This window comes from Littorina saxatilis, linkage group LG5 (genome assembly GCF_037325665.1).
Source record: "Littorina saxatilis isolate snail1 linkage group LG5, US_GU_Lsax_2.0, whole genome shotgun sequence".
Taxonomy (NCBI): Eukaryota; Metazoa; Mollusca; class Gastropoda; order Littorinimorpha; family Littorinidae; genus Littorina; species Littorina saxatilis.
The window spans coordinates 45,112,627-45,132,622 of NC_090249.1; the positions used below are offsets into that span (position 1 = coordinate 45,112,627).

Here is a 19,996-nt window from a genome sequence, read left to right on the forward strand (position 1 = left end):
AAAATACCCAGCATGCCTACTCAACGAAAGCGGAGTGAAGCTGACTGTGCTCTCAGAGTATAGTTTGGGAAACCCAAATGGGCAAACGAGCTCACACGTAACCAGAAAGTTGTGGAACGCTGAAGAAGAAGTTACTACAGTAGTACCTGCCATATCCGGTCACCCATTAGTCATTGCAAAGGTGACCGCAAATATCAGGTGGCCGTTCATTACAGGCCCCCTCCTCCTCAAAAAAAAACAACCCAAAACACGATCAAGTTTTCATGAAGAAAAGAAAGCGATCATCCACGAGCCGCCGATTCATTGTCTCTGTTAGTTTTGCTTTCGTTTATACATCTTAATTATTTGCGTGTTTAACTCGATCGTCCTGGCTAAGCTATTGTTTCGTATGTTTGTATGTGTGTTGTTTGGATTATTATATATATGTATTTGAGTGTCAGATAAACAAGTGTTTCAAACTCACATCAGCTGTGATCGATCCGGAAGTGACTGCCGTAAATGTACATGTATGCGCATGTCTGTATTTACAGTTTGCGCATGCGTAAGTATTCATGTCGTCTGCTCGTGCTGTGCCGTCTGTGCACACAACACACACACACACCACAGGCGCTCGCCCGCGAAAGTGACAAGTGGCCGTTAAGTGACCGCTCCTGTCGAGTAAGAGGGGCACCTTAGGGCAAAAATCAGTGACCGTTGACCGCGTCAGACAGGTTAACGGCCATTAAGAGTCAATTATAGAAGGAAAACTCATTAGTCATGGGAAAGCTGGCCGCTCCGGGCAGGTTCACGCCCACGAAAGGGCCGGAAATGGAAGGGACTACTGTACATGTATTTAGTTACACTAAGATGGACACAATGGCCGAGTTGGTAAGACACCTGCCTCCAATGCAGAAGGTTGAGTGTTCAAATCCAGGCCATGCCTGCTGGATTACGGTGGAGATTTGTTCACTCTCCAAGGTCAACTTATGTGCAGACCTAGTGCCTTATCCCCCTTCATGTGTACACGCAAGCAAAAGACCGGCACGGTTGGCCTAGTGGTAAGGCGTCCGCCCCGTGATCGGGAGGTCGTGGGTTCGAACCCCGGCCGGGTCATACCTAAGACTTTAAAATTGGCATTAAATTTCATATTCTTACTCCGAATCACATTAGCATTGAGTCACATGAGATGCTTAGCACTGAAAAACGCTTACCTATCTAAGGGAAGCAACCCCATCACCAAAACGAAAGCGAAAGTAGCTTAGGTAATGAGCAGTCACACTGGGAGTTACCTCCCATATTGGTGTGCACACGTCACTTCCCATAACTCCACGTGTCTACCTACCCTCATACGATCTTTTCACCTCTGAGGGAAAGGTCACTGAAATTTTTTCGCTCCTATGGTCTGCTCTTGTGTTGTTGTGACACCTGCCGGCCATGTTACCTGTCTGTCTGCTCGTCACTACTGCTGTTTGGTGAGCTCGTTCCCGTTTTTGTGTTCTCTTTCTCGCTTTTGTTGCTGAACTTTCGTCCGTGTTCGGACTTGTTTGTCAGTGACTTGTTGCTTTGTCGCCATTGTTAGTGTGTTCAGTTAGCTTTTTAACTTCCATTATAATGGTATTTAGCCGTGCGGGCCTCCTTTGGGTTCGGCAAGCATGGTTATTTTGGGTGTTTCTCTAGAGAATTATTTTGTTTACTGACTGGGCAGGCCGTTGCGGCTTGCGTGTTTCAGTAATTTTAGCCGTATGTTTTTTCGCCATTTGCATCTTGTTAGCTTTGCTGACTTTAATGTTTTTGGTAGGTCGCCTTTGCTTGTTTACTCGGGTAGTTTACAAGCTTGGTTAGTTGCTGTTCTTTGAACTTTTTTTAATTACTGAAGTTTTCTGTCCATTGGACTTACGTGCTTACAGTAATTTGTGCGAAGTTTTTCGTATTTTCTTAGCGTCTGATAGTTCGTCCTTCGTTTCGGTTATCAGTAGCTATTATTGGTTTTAGCTTTTTGGCTAGGCTGACGTTTAAGGCTAGTTTAGCTTTCGTCCGCCGTCGCCTTTTTTAGCTTGGGGTTGTGGTTTAGGCTGCAATCCCCTCTTTGTCCGTGCATGTTTCTGCTTCTAGCACTTGTGCTTTGCGCAGTCGTTCACGTCCGTTGTTTCTGTGCTCCCTTCTTGTTGGAGGGGGGTTTTTGGTGTCCTCTCTCGTGTTATCTTTGCCCCAGAGTTCGGCATTGAGGAGAGAGGAGATGCAGCGTTCCACGGCGGTCGGCAGTGTCTTGCTCCCTTCCGTGGTGGTTGTCCGGTTCCTGGCTTCCTTGTTGGATGCTTCCATTTCCGGGAAGCAGGTTCCTGCCTTGTCGGTGGCCGCTTCTGTGGTGGCATTACCGGTAAGTTGAACTGGTCCTACAGTCCTCGTGAGACGTCTGGACACTCCCTTCGGGGAGACAGTTCTTTGGGGCAGGGTCACTCCTTGCATTCTCCTGTTGTTGCCAATACCGACATTTCCCCAGAGGGCACGGACTGCGGCATAACAGTAGCGGCAGCCGTTTACGGCTACTGCGTTTCCGGTTTTCAACCGGAAGCATAACCGCTGTTCTGATACTTCCGTCACCCTCCGTGGTCACGGACTATACAGAACGGTAGCGGCAGCCGTTTACGGCTACTGCGTTTCCGGTTTTCAACCGGAAGCATAACCGCTGTTCTGATACTTCTGTCTTACCCACCGTGGTCACGGACTATACAGAACAGTAACGGCAGCCGTTTATGGCTCCTGCGTTTCCGGTTCTCAACCGGAAGCATAACCCCTGTTCTGATACTTTCGTCTTACCCACCGTGGTCACGGTCTATACAGAACAGTAGCGGCAGCCGTTTACGGCCACTGCGTTTCCGGTTTTATCGGAAGCATAGGTCCTCTCTCATGCGTTCGCTCGGACAACGGTGACGGGATGGACTGGATGTGGCTGCCGTTTACGGCCGCTGCATTTCCGGTTTTGGTCGGAAGTATAGGTCCTCCCTCATGCGTTCTCTCTGCACCGGTGATGGGATGGACTGCAGACTGGCCTCCGGGCTTGATGGCTTCTGGCCTCAGTCTATGCAGCCTTCATTTCCGCTTTTGCGGTTGCGACGGCTGCGTTTTTTCCGGTCCTCACCGGATTAGGGGGTCCTACGGCACGCGTACGCTAAGGCGACGGGGAAGTGCTGTACGGTACCGCCGACTGGCCTCCGGTCTTTTATGGTTTCGGCCTCAGTCTATTCAGTCCTCGTTTCCGCATTCTGTGGTTTCAGGGGCTGCTTTTCTGGCTTTGGCTGGATACGCTGTCTCTTTTTATATTTAGTCAAGTTTTGACTAAATATTTTAACATCGAGGGGGAATCGAAACGAGGGTCGTGGTGTATGTGCGTGTGTGTGTGTGTGTGTGTGTGTGTGTGTGTGTCTGTGTGTGTGTGTGTGTGTGTGTGTAGAGCGATTCAGACTAAACTACTGGACCGATCTTTATGAAATTTGACATGAGAGTTCCTGGGTATGAAATCCCCGAACGTTTTTTTCATTTTTTTGATAAATGTCTTTGATGACGTCATATCCGGCTTTTCGTGAAAGTTGAGGCGGCACTGTCACGCCCTCATTTTTCAACCAAATTGGTTCAAATTTTGGTCAAGTAATCTTCGACGAAGCCCGGACTTCGGTATTGCATTTCAGCTTGGTGGCTTAAATATTAATTAATGACTTTGGTCATTAAAAATCTGAAAATTGTAAAAAAAATTAAAAATTTATAAAACGATCCAAATTTACGTTTATCTTATTTTACATCATTTTCTGATTCCAAAAACATATAAATATGCTATATTCGGATTAAAAACAAGCTCTGAAAATTAAATATATAAACATTATTATCAAAATTAAATTGTCCAAATCAATTTAAAAACACTTTCATCTTATTCCTTGTCGGTTCCTGATTCCAAAAACATATAGATATGATATGTTTGGATTAAAAACACGCTCAGAAAGTTAAAACAAAGAGAGGTACAGAAAAGCGTGCTATCCTTCTTAGCGCAACTACTACCCCGCTCTTCTTGTCAATTTCACTGCCTTTGCCATGATCGGTGGACTGACGATGCTACGAGTATACGGTCTTGCTGAAAAATGGCATTGCGTTCAGTTTCATTCTGTGAGTTCGACAGCTACTTGACTAAATATTGTATTTTCGCCTTACGCGACTTGTTCTGGCTTCTTACAGCCAGAGAGAGAGCAACAGCGGTCGGCATTGTCGCACTCTGTGCTTCAGCCGGGGCAGTTTTTGCTTCACCCCGAGGGTGTTGTGACTTCCGCTTTTCCAGACACGGTGGTTGGATGGCCTCTCCTCTTACCCTTTTCCTCTGAGTCAAGGGATGAGCAGGTGTTTTCCAGAGACACGGGCTCCGGTCTCCGGTTATTGCGTGTTTCCTTCCGCCTCTGGGCCCTCCGTGGTATAGGCCTTCGGGCTTTCTTCACTTGGCTTTCTTTACTCTCACACCAGTCAGAGTATAAGTCAAAGTGATACTCCGGTACGCGAGTTTCCGGTTTCCGGGTTACTCGTGCATCGTTTTTTATGCCACTGGTCTGTGACCTTGGTCTTTGTCGCCTGCTTGTCCACCCCGACTGTGGGTCTGAGGCTAGCGAACAGACTTGTTTTCCGGAAGGACGTCAGCTGTTTTGGCACACTCTTTGGGTGCCTGTACGGCGATGACAACTTCCGTTTGGTTGGGAAGAGGGAGTTTTTCCTACTTCGGTTTGGAGATTCCTCTTCTGTGGCATACCATTTTTTACAGGTTCTTGGGCTATTTCATCCCATACCTGAAGTGGTACTCCTGCCGTTTCTGTTCCTTTTTCCTGTCCCTCAAGACAAGTTACGGAACAGTTTTAGCCTTAGCTTGTTTTGGCTATTTGGGCTTCGTCTGACACTCGTCCTCTGCTTCTCCGCGGTCGCCTTGTCTGGGGACCCGGATTTGGCTCCCTCTACTGGTTTCCAGTTATGAGAGACTCGGTTGTGGCTGTTTCAAGACGCATCCTTCTCTCTTAGGAGGAGATGGGACGTCCGTGTTAGATCTGGCATCTTTAGGAGACCTTCATCATATTTTTCGGTCCAGGACGGATTATATTGATTTGCTTACACTTGGTGTAGATCAATACGATGATGTCGTCTTCATTCTTGGTTCAACCTTTCCTAGGGTGAACGAAGATCAGGTGTTTTTATCCTCTCTTCACCTCGCTCACGCGTTTGGGTGTCGACGGGATTTGATTTCGCTCTTTAGCGATGTTCACACAGCGAGTTAAGTCCACCGGCTTGAGCATCTTCTGGGATCTCTTCCGGTGGGTTTCGGGCTGACCTTCGGGTATGCTGGCTTCTGGCGGTCAGGGTGACAGTCGTTTCAGCCACAATTTGCTGTTCCGGTCACATTTCCGGTTAGCCGGAGAGTTGTTCTCTTACTGACGTCATGGTTACGTCGGCGCATTAGGAACAATGACTGACTTATGCGGCCGGTGTTGGTCTTTCGCTGGGTCAGGCTCTGCCTTTCTCGAGCAAGGACTGGTTCTGATGTTTCGTCCAAACTTAAGTTTCACTTAAGTCGTCCTCGGAGGTGACATACAGATTTTCTGAGGGGGCATTGTCTTCGGCAATATCAGTTCGAAGGATCATCCTTTGTGGCTGACCTTCTCTCTCAGTTTTTTGGTTAGTCCTCTCCTCTCGGCAGAGGGCTAACTAATATTCCGAAACCTTTGAGTCATTCCTTTGCCGGTGTTCAGCGGGTATTTTGGAATGGTGTCTGGGTTACGGGCTCTGTGGCTCTTAGCCTTAGTCTGTGCGTTGTCCGGCAGCGTTTAGCTGCTTGACTTCGCTTTTTCGGGTGCCTATGTCTGTGGACCCGACGCTTTCTTCATCCTCATTCTAAAATGAGGAGAGTTAGAGCGACTGCCGTTGGGTTGGGTTTCCTTTTACGGTCACCTTTCTACCACAGGCAACAATGGCTAAAGGGTTTTGCCTTTTGTCTGGCCTTCCGTCTCTCAAAGACGGACAGACTGAGACATTTTCTGGTTGGTTCGTCCAAGTTTCAGCTTTCTCTCGATTTGGCTACGAACGTATCTTCCAGCTTTTCCGGAGAATTTTTTCTCGGGAATTTCCTCGACTGCTTGGCGCCACGGTTTTTTGATGCTTATCAGTCTCGCTTTCAGTCTGGGGTTTGGATTCTCTTTCGATTTTCCTACAAGCAGACTGAATTGCGTACTCTTTTGTTCTTGGAACTTATGTACGCTGACGCTCTTTGTGAGTTTTCGTCATCGAGTTGGACTCGGGTACCTGGTACTAGGACGTCTCTCTCTTTCCTTTACGTGGTGATTGGTCGCCCTTCTTTTTGAGCTGCCTCTCTTTGTCCACGCTTCTTGTTGGGTTGAACTTTCCTTCCTAGAAGAAGAAAGGGGGGGGGGGGGTGGCAGATTGTCTTTCCCCCTCTACTTAGCTCGGGTTCATTTAATCCAGAGCTTTGGTCTCTCTCTGTGCCTTTTCCCTTTTTTGTCCGTGGGATTGATCGAAGGTTTGGGCACAGCTTACTAGCCCTCTGAGGTTTTCCTTTGGCTAGTTTTGATTAGAGACTCCTTGGCTGTCAATCAGGTTTGTTTCTCCGCTCCCTTCCTGATTTGTTGGCAGCGTGCCAGTTCCTGGCTAAGGATTAGTGTGAGTTAGAATTTTCTTTCCACCGAGCCCTCCCTGCCTTGTTGGCATGGGGCTACTTCCTGGCAAGGTTTTTAGAGTGAGTTAGATTTTTCTTTCCCACCGCCTTCTTGATGATTATCTGCTAATGTGATTCGGAGTAAGAATATGAAATTTAATGAAAAATTTCCAAAGTAAATTTTGATTTAATTAATATACTTACCCGAATCACATATTGGATTCCCTCCCGCCTGCCCCGCGTATGGTTTTTGATGTTTGTGTAAAAGCCGTATGAGGGTAGGTAGACACGTGGAGTTATGGGAAGTGACGTGTGCACACCAATATGGGAGGTAACTCCCAGTGTGACTGCTCATTACCTAAGCTACTTTCGCTTTCGTTTTGGTGATGGGGTTGCTTCCCTTAGATAGGTAAGCGTTTTTCAGTGCTAAGCATCTCATGTGACTCAATGCTAATGTGATTCGGGTAAGTATATTAATTAAATCAAAATTTACTTTGGAAATTTTTCAATCTAGTGGCTGCTCCGTCTGGCATTATCATTTTTATGGGGTTAGTGCTAGGACTGGTTGGTCCGGTGTCAGAATAATGTGACTGGGTGAGACACGAAGCCTGTGCTGCGACTTCTGCCTTGTGTGTGGCGCACGTTATATGTCAAAGCAGCACCGCCCTGATATGGCCCTTCGTGGTCGGCTGGGCGTTAAGCAAACAAACAAACAAACGCAAGCAAAAACCAAATATACACGGAAAAGATCCTGTATTCTAAGTCAGAGTTTGGTGAGTTATAGAACCACAAAAATACTGTGCATACGTCCTCCGAAATCAAGGTATTGCCGGGTATAAACGGTCATGTAAAAGCATGGGTGAATGTGGGAGTTTCAGCACATGAACATTTAAGAAGTTACACAAGAACAAACGAACAATGAAGAAAAGGTGGAGCTGTGTGTCTTTCATAGTAAAATCATATCTGGTTCCTCCAAAAATTGTGTGCAGCACAGCCACACATTTGACCTTCTAGGGTGCACAAAACTTTAGCCCTGGTACTAATTAAGGAAAAAAGGCACTCGCCTGATACCATTGCTTGTTGGTGTGTGCAGCCATCAGGAAAGAGATCCAGGACATTGAGGAAGGGAGAATGGACCGTGACGTCAACCCGCTAAAGGTAAGACCATCTGCTATACGTATATGAGGTTTACATTGGCAAATGTCATTGCATCGGCTTCTTTCCTGTTTGTTGACTCCTAATTTGTGTGTTTTATTGTTTAGTTTGTTTGTAATTGAGTAAAGATGTTACTAATTAATGTGGCCAGTATAGAAAAGAAATATTGCATAGTCGGGTCAATGTTTTGAATCATCCACCATGTTATATCTTCTTGAGTTGTTTTGAAATCATATAGAGGTTCAGCTTAAAATTGAAATCAAAACAAACAAACAAAATTATTTTGAGAAAGGTTCAAAACTTTTACTCTGCTTGTGAGCCTTTGAAGTAGAACTAGAAGGTGAAAACAAAGCTAGACACATATTTAGTAAGATACTGGATGTTGAAATGTTACACATCCTTGATTCCGGGATGTCCTCAGGGACAAGATTTTTCTTTTTAAAGGAGATTAAGATTTTTATCAAGATTTGAAGTAGCAAATGCGAAAAGACATGAGCTTTTTGGAACCTTTTTTTTTTTTTTTTACAACAGTAGACCTAAAAGTAAGTAGTTTTAAGCATGGAGACTGACATGTGAACTTAAAAAGGAAACAAACTTGCATGGGTTTCAGTCTCGGCCTCGGACAGCCATATATTTGTCAAGAGACGTTAAAAAATGAAAAGAGCAACCAATGTAAATAAAAGTGAATTCTTCTTGGAATTAAAAATGTGACACATCTTTATGTTCATAAAAATTCATTCTGTTTTTATTTTCCAGATGGCGCCACACATACAGCTTGATATTATCAACAGCAAGTGGAATCGACCGTACACAATGGAAATGGGAGCGTTCCCTGCTGTGAGTGAATGTTTTGTTTCAAACCTTATCTACCATAGTTAAGATAATTAATCACATTAAATTAATCGCAAAAATGTGTGTTAGTAAGTATAGATACGGTAGGCCCATTGATTAGAATGTAATGTTGAATTGTGAATTAGTATTGGGAAGTTTTAAGTTTTGTTTTTGTTTTTTTTAATTAATAAATGTGATGGCAATACAAATATATGACCTACGTTTGCCAGACACTGTTATGGAGATGGGCACGTTTAGTAGAGTTATTTCACACACTAAACAATGACCTTATCTTACCGCACCAAAGTAAACTACAGTTTTATGTTATTTTTGTGCAGTCTTTTGTCACCCCCGCCACCAAGTTCTGGCCGACTGTGGCCCGCATCGATGACGCGTACGGTGACCAGAATCTGATGTGCACCTGTCCTCCAATGTCATCCTACTCCAGCGACGAAAATGGAGTGGAGGAGCGAGCAGCAGTTTAGCTGCTTCCTCAAAACCATGCACCATAGCTGCCAATCCTCATGACTTTTTTGATTTTTCCCGAAAAGGACATTTTTTAAACAATAATTTGTGAAAGCAGCCTCTTTTTGGGGGACGAAACCGGTGAAAAGACGCTCGGGGTAACTGAGACCAGCCAAATCGATGTGCCCATGTATGAAAAATAAGTTGTGCTTCTTTCCGGTTTTGGCCTTCGAATGCCGCCGAAAACAACAAAAAAGATCAAAAACCATTTACAAAAAATCTTCAGCAAGGGCTTTGCCCGTGGATTCCATCGGGGGGCTTTTGCGGCCCCGGGACCCCCACAGGAATTTCATAGTCATAAGGTTGGCAGCCATGATGCACCCAACAGCTTAGCTGCTTCCTCAAAACCAGCGCACCTATACGCAGCTGATCTTGCAGGCTTTTTCACGATTTTGTTGCAAGTGTTGTGGTGACCGAACTTTAGTACTGTAGACTTCCGTGGAATAATCGCGGAGCTGGCTTTTTTGCAGGGTGTACACAGATGAAAAGGGGCAAGTTTTAGCCACCGATTCTGGTCTAGTCAACTGCAGACCTGTTTACCCTTACTATTTGGGAGTAATTTATTACTATTTTTAAGGATATTGGGAAAAAAATACTCCGTTTGAGTATTGACTATGATTTTCAAATGTGCTTCAAATTAGGTTTGTGTTGCTAATGTTTGGGGTTGTAACCACTGGGTTACTATTTTTGTCATCACAATACTATTTTTTGACTTGACCATTACTCTTGTCAAGTTTTTGGGGTAAACAGGTTTGCCACTGCGCATGTCACTCCGGTCGATTCGCTTAAACTTAGTTTGGAACCAGACGAACTGGAAACAGTACGGGAGTTGGACTAGAGCGAGCAGTGTGAAGTCACCGGGTTCGACCAGACTACATTTCAGGGAGGATTAATCCAACTCCAGTGACTTGGGTCACCGCTGAAACTTGCCCAGTGTCTAAGAGAAATTAGGTCTTGAAAGAGTCAATCTCAAAGTTTATGTAAATGTTCAGACTTTATGAAGACAAAATCTGAAAAAGTGAAGTTTTTAAAGAGCAGGCGCCCTAAACGGAGGGGTCCTAAGACTCGGGTTTCACTGTATGAACAGAGGCATTTATTGTGCTTAAAACTCCCTTGAAAAGTTTTTGCACTGTAGGTTGAAGACATTTTTATTACACCCCACCCCCCCCCCCTCCCCAAAAAAATGTGCGCAAGAAAACGCATGTTAATTTGCTCTGACTTATTTTAGCAGACAGACTGAAAACCATTGTTTCATATTGTGCACAGCAAATAGATGGTAAATGATTGTGTTTGGGTCTCTTATCTTAAAAATGCATGTTGGTGAAAATGGATTCCAAGATTTGTCTCGAGGAAAAAAATTTTCAGGATGAATGTTTAGGGGGAGTTGTAATACGCAATGTTGTTTGTTATACAAACATTTTCCCTAACTACTTGTGTTATATTTTTATACTGACTGTTTTAGTCAGTAAGATTCCTGTCATGGTTGTTTTTTTTTTGTTTTTCTAGGAAGTGTGTATGGGGGGTCATTTATGTTGACTGCTGAATTTGTGTGTGTACGTCATGAAAACAGGAAGAAAGCAACACAGAGGGAGAAAACTTCAGAATTTTTAATGCGCATGATCATGTCAACCTCCCGTTTATGGCGGAAGATGGCATCAAGTATGTGTACAGATATCGAATGTATATTTCAAAGCTCAGATCTCTGTCCCATTGTGATTGTTCCCACTAATGATTTTGATGAGCCACTGGATGTACATATCTTTTAAGACCTCAAATCTGAAGAAAAACATCAGGTCCTTAAAAGGAGGGAGTTTTAAAATGGGAGTCAATGTACAGATGCAATCTGAACAAGAGGCGAAGCCTTCAAGGCTCACGTAAGAAATCGACAAACAGTAACACAAACTCAATCACTCCGTCACACACACACACACAGTACACACACACACACCACACACACACACACAACACACACACACACACACACACACACACACACACACACACACACACACACACACACACACACACACACACAGACACACAGACACACAGAGAAAGAGCATAGGTGAAACTGTGCAAGAAAGCGAGACACTAGATCTAGATCTGTCTGTCTGCATGTAGCCTACTTACATGGACACGACTGCCAAATAGTCTCGGCCCGCTCAAAATAACAATCACCGAGACTTTCAGTAATTCCATCGCATGACGTCTAACCCTCGTACGTCATAATGTGACGTCAATGTAATATGACGTCTTCAAATGTTAAAGTTTCTACCACAGACATACATACATACATACATACATACATACATACATACATACATACATACGCACGCACGCACGCACGCACAGACAGACAAAAGTTAGCATCGCATAGGCTACACTTCGTGAGCCAAAAATCGAGATCTTCTGATCATTAACTCTGTAAATTTACCTCCATTTTAAAGACTCCCTCCTTTATAAGACCTATTCTGAGTGATCAACAAGAAGAAGAAGACGATAAGACCTATTCTGAGTGATCGACAAGAAGAAGAAGAAGATAAGACCTATTCTGAGTGATCGACAAGAAGAAGAAGAAGATAAGACCTATTCTGAGTGATCGACAAGAAGAAGAAGAAGATAAGACCTATTTTTTAAAGATTTTTGGAGGTGTTGAAAGGGAGAGTTCTACTGTATTTGTTGTATGTTTCATTTCCGTTTGAAATCAAATTGATATTTGATTGTTTTTTTAAATGTACGTATATGTTTTCCCAGAATGTTGTGGAATCCAAAGCACTTGTGCAAGTGTACATAAACCTTGGTGTGATGATTTTATATTTTTGACCATTTTTTTTCTTTTCGCACTTTGTACTTCTATGCAACCTCATTTGGTTTTTTCAAATGTTATTGACTTCATTTTGCTGAAGTTTATAGGAGTTTGCAGTAACCATGAAAAGGATTGGCATTTATAAGCATTTCCAGAAGGACCACATTTGTTGTATAGTTTATCTAGTTGCTGTTGTCGTGTGCAGTTATCCCAGAAAATCATGTTGCAGAAATAAGCATCTGGAGTGCCATCACAGTGAATCATTGCTTGGTAATTAATTGTTTCAGATGTGCATGTGCTATTCATTTCAAGGCATGATTATTTTACTGGTAGTTGTACGTACCCCTTGAAATGTGAAAATAGATTTTTGAAAAGATTTCTGTCTCTTGCAGTCATATTCTTTTTGCTGTTTTAATTTTTGGTATTTTGCAGGTCTTTTTGTGTGTGTGTGTGTTTTAAAGGCATCTTTGTAAAATGAAAAATTGCTTTTTTGTGTGTGGAATATTGTCTTGTATTATTTTCTGCTGGATCAGAAGAGAAAAGAAGGTTACTGAGCAATATTTTATATTAAAATTCGTCATCATTCTGGAAATTATACTTCTGGTGTGTGTGTGTGCGTAGGATATTTACCCTCTTCTCTCTGTATCTCTCTCCATTCTTGTGTACACAGAAGTAGACACACAAGCACTCATTCATATATTTGTATCAGTCCATTTGCTATTGAAATTGTTTACCCAATTATCAGCCTGAAAATGCACAGCATTTACATCATGATATTGTATACATGTGGAAAGTGCATCCAAAATTAAATCTATATTTTCTACCTTTGTGTACAGTGTGTGTGTGTGTGGGGGGGTCAACTGCAACAAATTCTTTCTTTCTTTATTTGGTCTGTAACGCCGTTTTCAACCACTTATATCGCGACGGGGAAAGGGAGAAGATGGGATAGAGCCACTTGTCAATTGTTTCTTGTTCACAAAAGCACTAATCAAAAATTTGCTCCAGGGGCTTGCAATGTAGTACAATATATTACCTTACTGGGAGAATGCAAGTTTCCAGTACAAAGGACTTAACATTTCTTACATACTGCTTGACTAAAATCTTTACGAACATTGACTATATTCTATACAAGAAACACTTAACAAGGGTAAAAGGAGAAACAAAATCCATTAGTCGCCTCTTACTACATGCTGGGGAGCATCGGGTAAATTTTTCCCCCTAACCCCCGGGGGTTCTGCAACAAATAAAATTAAATCAAGTGCACACACATTTTTGACATATATATAGGGCTTCCCAATGTGGTCCTATAAACTGAGAATGAATTAAAATAAAGAAAGGCAAATATAGGTTCTGTGACATCTTTCGGCTATATTTAAGCCTTAATGTCTTAATATTTCGGCTTTTTATTTGATTTTTATAGAAACGTCAAAAGCATGCAATAAAGGTCAGAACATAAAATTGGAACCAAAACCCGTTCCGCAAGAAATGCAGAATCTGATTGGATAATCAAAAAAACTTGACCAATCGTCTGGTCTTCTCGCTTACAACATAAACAAATAAAGATTGCACTGTAACATAAAAATCTACTCAAGATATTCAACAACCAAAAGTACGAGCGTATAATATCGACATTTTCTGTTTGATACATTTAAAACTAAAGAATGAATTACAAAATTGCTTTTTATTAACACTGCAGTTGCTAACTACAGAAGAACATGGCGCCCAAGAAAGTTGTGGTGCCACGTCAAGAAGCTATCCGGTAGTCGGTGAAGAAAGAAGACCACGGTGACAACACAATGGTTACGTTGAAAGCAAGCATCAGAGTTTGTTACCTGACGATTTTTCTATAGATTTTTCTCTGAATGAAGTTTTGCAACGGGTCTGATTGTCGTAAAAGTCACTCCGAAGTCGACTCAGTCTGGTGGCGACTGAGAGTGAAACTGGACAAGACCACTACTGGCAAGTGAGTGAAAAGACAACGGTTGCAAGATGAGCTCCGGCGGCATGCTTACCAGACCGTCGCACATCATCGCTCTGTGCTCAATGGCGAACTTTATCAATTCGGCAGATCGTGTCATCATGCCGATCGCAATTGTTCCCATGGCCGACGAGTTCAACTGGGACATGCACGGCCAGGGATGGGTGCTGTCATCTTTTGCCGTGGGCTACATGAGCAGTCAGGTAGGGTGATGGTCAGATCACAGGCGGAAGGTATCGTCCACTGGACTACTACTATCACAGAACGAGTCTTTCTGTGATAGTAGTAGTCCAGTGGACGATACCTTCTGCCTGTGGTCAGATGTCATGGTCATTGCTGCTGGGCAAATTGATACGATTAATTCGGACTGTAATTTACTGTTTAGGGAGAAGATGAATCAGTTATGTGAAAAGGTGTCTCATTGTCTGTTAGTGTCAGTGTCAGTACTTATCACTCATATTGTGTGTGGATATGATTCTTTATGAAGCAACAGTGGTAGTATGTAGTACCAGTAGCAGCAGAAATAGCGGAGGATTAAGGAAGCAGTATAGTGCACAGGAGTTAGTGATTACGAGCATTGCAGAATGAATCTGGAACCAGTAAATGGCATTTTGGATGCCAGGATGATATGATACTTATTAATAGTGATACCGATTCGTACACATCCATCAGAAAACCCCTGACACGCATTTTCTTATTTCTGTTAAGGATTTTTTTAAGGTTTTTTGAGATTTTTGCCATTTTGGAGGTTTTCAGAGAAAAGTTGTACCGCATAAACTAACTAAACGACAGGGACATAATTAGCAGCATGGATTACCGGATTGTTTGCAGCATATGATATTGATTATGAATTGAATATATAAGTGTAAATCTAGACTAGATTTGAGTTATCTAATCTAAGGTCAATAGTTGCATATATATAGTTTTTTGACTCACATGCGAAGCAAAAGTGAGTCTATGTACTCACCCGAGTCGTCCGTCCGTCCGTCCGTCCGGACGTCCGGAAAACTTTAACGTTGGATATTTCTTGGACACTATTCAGTCTATCACTACCAAATTTGGCAAGATGGTGTATGATGACAAGGCCCCAAAAAACATACATAGCATCTTGACCTTGCTTCAAGGTCAAGGTCGCAGGGGCCATAAATGTTGCCTAAAAAACAGCTATTTTTCACATTTTTCCCATTTTCTCTGAAGTTTTTGAGATTGAATACCTCACCTACATATGATATATAGGGCAAAGTAAGCCCCATCTTTTGATACCAGTTTGGTTTACCTTGCGTCAAGGTCACAGGAGCTCTTCAAAGTTGGATTGTATACATATTTTGAAGTGACCTTGACCCTGAACTATGGAAGATAACTGTTTCAAACTTAAAAATTTTGTGGGGCACATGTTATGCTTTCATCATGAGACACATTTGGTCACATATGATCAAGGTCAAGGTCACTTTGACCCTTATGAAATGTGACCAAAATAAGGTAGTGAACCACTAAAAGTGACCATATCTCATGGTAGAAAGAGCCAATAAGCACCATGGTACTTCCTATGTCTTGAATTAACAGCTTTGTGTTGCATGACCTTGGATGACCTTGACCTTGGGTCAAGGTCACATGTATTTTGGTAGGAAAAATGTGTAAAGCAGTTCTTAGTGTATGATGTCATAGCTAGGTTTAGTTACCCTAAAGGTCGAGGTCAAGCATGTGAGTCGTATGGGCTTTGCCCTTCTTGTTCGTTAGGTGTTATGAATTTTGTACACTATGCAAATACTATGCATTCACTCAATCGACAATTAAAAATACTGTAGAACAAGAAACAAAATAGAGTGGAACCACCCTTTAAGACCACCATGTTAAGACCCTAGTTTTCCATATTTTCTGTAAATAATGTCTAATAATGTATCTCTAGTTGAACATAAGACTTCCTCCCTTTTAAGACCTGATTTCTCAGAGTTTTGGAGAACTGTAAAGTGGGGTGGGGGAGGCTGTGGTCATTTATGTGAATTAGACTTTGTGCCTGCCCCTCCTTCAACGCCCTGAGACACCAGACTTGGCCCAGTCCAGTGAAGGCCCACGCGAAGCTGTGGGGGTCAGCAATGTCAGTGTGGCGGTCTGCGGACTAAGCCCTCAGACCGAATTGAAAATTTAGCACGGCTAGGAACGCAGAAGAATAAGACTGTCACTTAGTAAATGCAGGAGGGACTTACTGTTGTTTTGTTTCAGGTGATAGGGGGCAGTGCGGCCAAGCGATACGGGGGGAAGCGAGTGCTGACCGTGGCGGTGTTGCTGTGGTCACTGTCCACCATCATCGTTCCGCTCTGCTCACATTCCATACACGCCCTCATCTTTTCCCGTGTGCTGCTCGGGCTTGGTGAAGGAGTCGGTGAGTGGCGTTCTCTTTTAAGTGTTTTTGTTTCTGTCCCTGTCTCTTTCTGTTTGTATCAAACTATGTTTTTGTGTCAATGTAAAGCTTTGAATGAGACATCGCAGTGAATTGTAGAATGAGATCGGTAGAGACATTACATTCGTACTTCAGTGGCGCATGGCATATCTTTTTGCATTGTCTTGTCATGCATGATTTATTGATCGTTTATCAGTGTTTTAATATGCTGTCTGTGAAATTTATAAGCAGGATGTCTTATTGTTTTAAAGGTGCTATGTGTCTGAAAGTGAAAGAGATAATATTTGTATGTTATGTATGTCCATGCATATATGTCTGTGTGTTCAACATAAAAGCAAATGTTTCTGTTGCATTTGCTGAACAGGTCTCCCAACCATTTTCCACATCTTTGCTCACGCCATACCCTGTGAAGAGAGGTCTCGGGCGTTTGGATATTTGGTGGCCATGGGTTCCATTGGACAGACTGTGGCTGCTCTGGTAAGTAGAAATCAGACCCCTCCCCCCAACAAAAATTCTTTGTTTGCTATTCCCAAACCAACCCTACTTTTTCCTCCTGACCCTATATAACTTTTTTCGGAGCCTTCAAAAATTATTGTTATGAAAAATTAGATTTTGCAGACTTTACAAGGAAAGTTACTCTTCTCTGACATCCAGGGGACACAGCTTGCACGATTTACGGCTAATAAAAAGCAAAATACGCGCCTATGTAAAGGACAAACTTTAAAAAATGAACAAAATGGAACCGACCTACCGACCCTAATTATTTTGCCTTGTCATTGAAAACAACTTTTTGGGGGGCCTTACTGTGAAAAGGGTCTGAGGGAAAAACAAATTCAATATAAAGGTACCTGCGATGTGAGGCTTCTTCCATGAGTGGACACCTCCATAGATAGGACACCTTCTGTAGTTCTTCTAAGTAGTTTAAAATGACTTTTTTGGGTCAGGTTTTTATAATTTTGCAGTGCTGAAACATCTGTGGTCAGTTTGTATGGACTTTTTACTTAGTTGCAAGTCAATAAGACAAGAAGGGAATACCAGACTTCTCACCTAATGGCGTCTGATAAACAAAGAGAAAGTAAGCACTCTAAATGCATACAACATGTGTATTAGAATAAGTGAGTTATTCGGAACCATTCTCCAAGCACCTGAGAGAATAACAAAGTAAGAATTTCAATGCTTGTTATTCTATCAGGTGCCAGGAGAATGGTTTGGAATAACTCTCACTTACTGGTATGTATTTCGAGCGCTTACTTCCCTTTGTTTATCAGATCTCTAAGGCCAACAAAAAAAATAGTCTGTTTACGGTAACCCGACCGACCCTATTTTTTTCGCGCGACCCTAGACTTTTTTTGGCATTTGGGGAATAAAAAAAGAACAAAAAAATCTTTTGTTTTTTTTTGCAAAATAACGTAAAAATATGGTTTTTTGGAGAGAAAAACAAAAAAAAAATCCCGACCTACCGACCCTATTTTTTTGGCCTATGTTACCGTAAACAGACCTATTTTTTTTTAGGCCTAAACAGCGCTTTTTGCCTCATTTGTTTCAGCTTCTCATCTAATGACATGTTTGCTTTCTTTTGTGTGCGACAGATATGCCCCCACTTGCCGTGGGAGTGGATGTTTTACCTGTTTGGGGTGGGGGGTCTGGTGTGGCTGCTGGCGTGGCTCTCACTCTACACCGAAAAACGCAGCACGCAGGATTTGGAAGAGGAATTTGTAGAGCCGCCAAAGGTATGGGATCTGTTGTTATGTGTATGCTAGTTCCTGGTGCGTGTTTTATCACTGTGTGTGTATGGGTGGGTGTGTGTGTTTGTGCATGAGTGTCTGCGTGAGTGTCCGTGTGTGTGTGTGTGTGTGTGTGTGTGTGCGTGCGCTCGTGTCTAGTTCAAGAAAGAGGCCCTGACTGTCTGTGTGTTTGTGTGTGTGCTTGTGCCCCTATTTGAAGCTGGAGACCTTGACTTCTTTCTTTCCTTTTCCTTCTGAGGGTTTGCAAATTTATGTACAAACTGTATTTAATTGATTTTTACTGTGTACATGGTTTGATTGCATGTTTTTCTTCAGACACATTATTTTTCAATCATTTTCTCTGATTCTGATAGCTGTGTGTACATATTTGGTTATTTTTCTGCTTTTAGCTTGTTTTTATATTTAGTCAAGTTTTGACTAAATATTTTAACATCGAGGGGGAATCGAAACGAGGGTCGTGGTGTATGTGCATGTGTGCGTGTGTGCGTGTGTGTGTGTGTGTGTGTGTGTAGAGCGATTCAGACTAAACTACTGGACCGATCTTTATGAAATTTGACATGAGAGTTCCTGGGTATGAAATCCCCGAACGTTTTTTTCATTTTTTTGATAAATGTCTTTGATGACGTCATATCCGGCTTTTCGTGAAAGTTGAGGCGGCACTGTCACGCCCTCATTTTTCAACCAAATTGGTTGAAATTTTAGTCAAGTAATCTTCGACGAAGCCCGGACTTCGGTATTGCATTTCAGCTTGGTGGCTTAAAAATTAATTAATGACTTTGGTCATTAAAAATCTGAAAATTGTAAAAAAACATAAAAATGTATAAAACGATCCAAATTTACGTTTATCTTATTCTCCATCATTTGCTGATTCCAAAAACATATAAATATGTTATATTCCGATTAAAAACAAGCTCTGAAAATTAAATATATAAAAATTATTATCAAAATTAAATTGTCCAAATCAATTTAAAAACACTTTCATCTTATTCCTTGTCGGTTCCTGATTCCAAAAACATATAGATATGATATGTTTGGATTAAAAACACGCTCAGAAAGTTAAAACAAAGAGAGGTACAGAAAAGCGTGCTATCCTTCTTAGCGCAACTACTACAGTAAAACCTGTCTCTAACGGACACCCTTGGGGAATGGTAATAGTGTCCCTATTAGACAGGTGTCCCTTCTTCACAGGTGGAGGGGCCGGGGCAGTATTTTACAAAGAGCACGTAAAATGAACAAGACACTTTTTGTCAGTCCTGTAGTATGTATTTATTGGATTGAACATGAGACTCACTGAAAATGTGAGTAAACAAATGATACATGTAGCAAACAACAACAACAACAACAACATCCCCCCCCCCCCCCCCACCTACCCCGTTCCCTACACACACTGTGCATTCAAACTTACGCAAGTCGGACGTCACAAAGCTAAAAATAGCTGACTCTTCATCAGTCATTCAACACGCAGATTCTTCGATCTTGCAGTACAAAACCACTCCCATACCACGTTGTTCAGGTCTTCATATTGCGTTTTCCGACGTTTCACAGTTTTTTGGTCGATTCGCGCACCTGACTCCCACTCCTTCATCACGTCTTCTTTTTCCGATTTGATCCTCGCGATCTGTGTTTTACCACATCCCATCTCCTTCGCCACATCTCGGCATGATTGGCCGCTATCTAGTTTTTTCAAGGCAGCGACACGCTGCTCTAAAGTCAACGCTTTTCTTTTTCCTGCTGGAGATTCCATTTTCCAACACAGTAGTCTACTGTTGCTTTTGGTTGTGACTGTATCCACAATGCGGAAAAGCGAAAGTGAGCGAAAGTGAGCGAAGCGAAAGTGACTGAGCGAAAGTGGGTCTCTATCTAAACAAGCCACTGATTGGTCAGAAAA

At 42.4% G+C, this 19,996-nt stretch overlaps 2 protein-coding genes across 3 annotated transcripts in view; both read left to right on the forward strand.

Moving 5' to 3' along the window:
- The window catches only part of LOC138967263 (glycine dehydrogenase (decarboxylating), mitochondrial-like), a 60,415-nt gene extending 47,831 nt beyond the window's left edge, over positions 1-12,584 (forward strand). For both annotated transcript variants that reach the window (XM_070339789.1, XM_070339790.1), the window contains 3 exons: positions 7,764-7,828; positions 8,582-8,662; positions 8,995-12,584. In XM_070339789.1, the coding sequence (XP_070195890.1) occupies positions 7,764-7,828; positions 8,582-8,662; positions 8,995-9,141 (293 nt within the window). In that variant the 3' untranslated portion in view covers positions 9,142-12,584. The remainder of the gene's footprint in view (positions 1-7,763; positions 7,829-8,581; positions 8,663-8,994) is intronic.
- A 1,089-nt stretch (positions 12,585-13,673) lies between these two features.
- Positions 13,674-19,996, forward strand: part of LOC138967273 (sialin-like) — a 24,590-nt gene continuing 18,267 nt past the window's right edge. The window contains exons 1-4 of the mRNA XM_070339804.1: positions 13,674-14,168; positions 16,186-16,345; positions 16,728-16,840; positions 17,953-18,093. Of these exons, the coding sequence (XP_070195905.1) occupies positions 13,977-14,168; positions 16,186-16,345; positions 16,728-16,840; positions 17,953-18,093 (606 nt within the window). The 5' untranslated portion in view covers positions 13,674-13,976. The remainder of the gene's footprint in view (positions 14,169-16,185; positions 16,346-16,727; positions 16,841-17,952; positions 18,094-19,996) is intronic.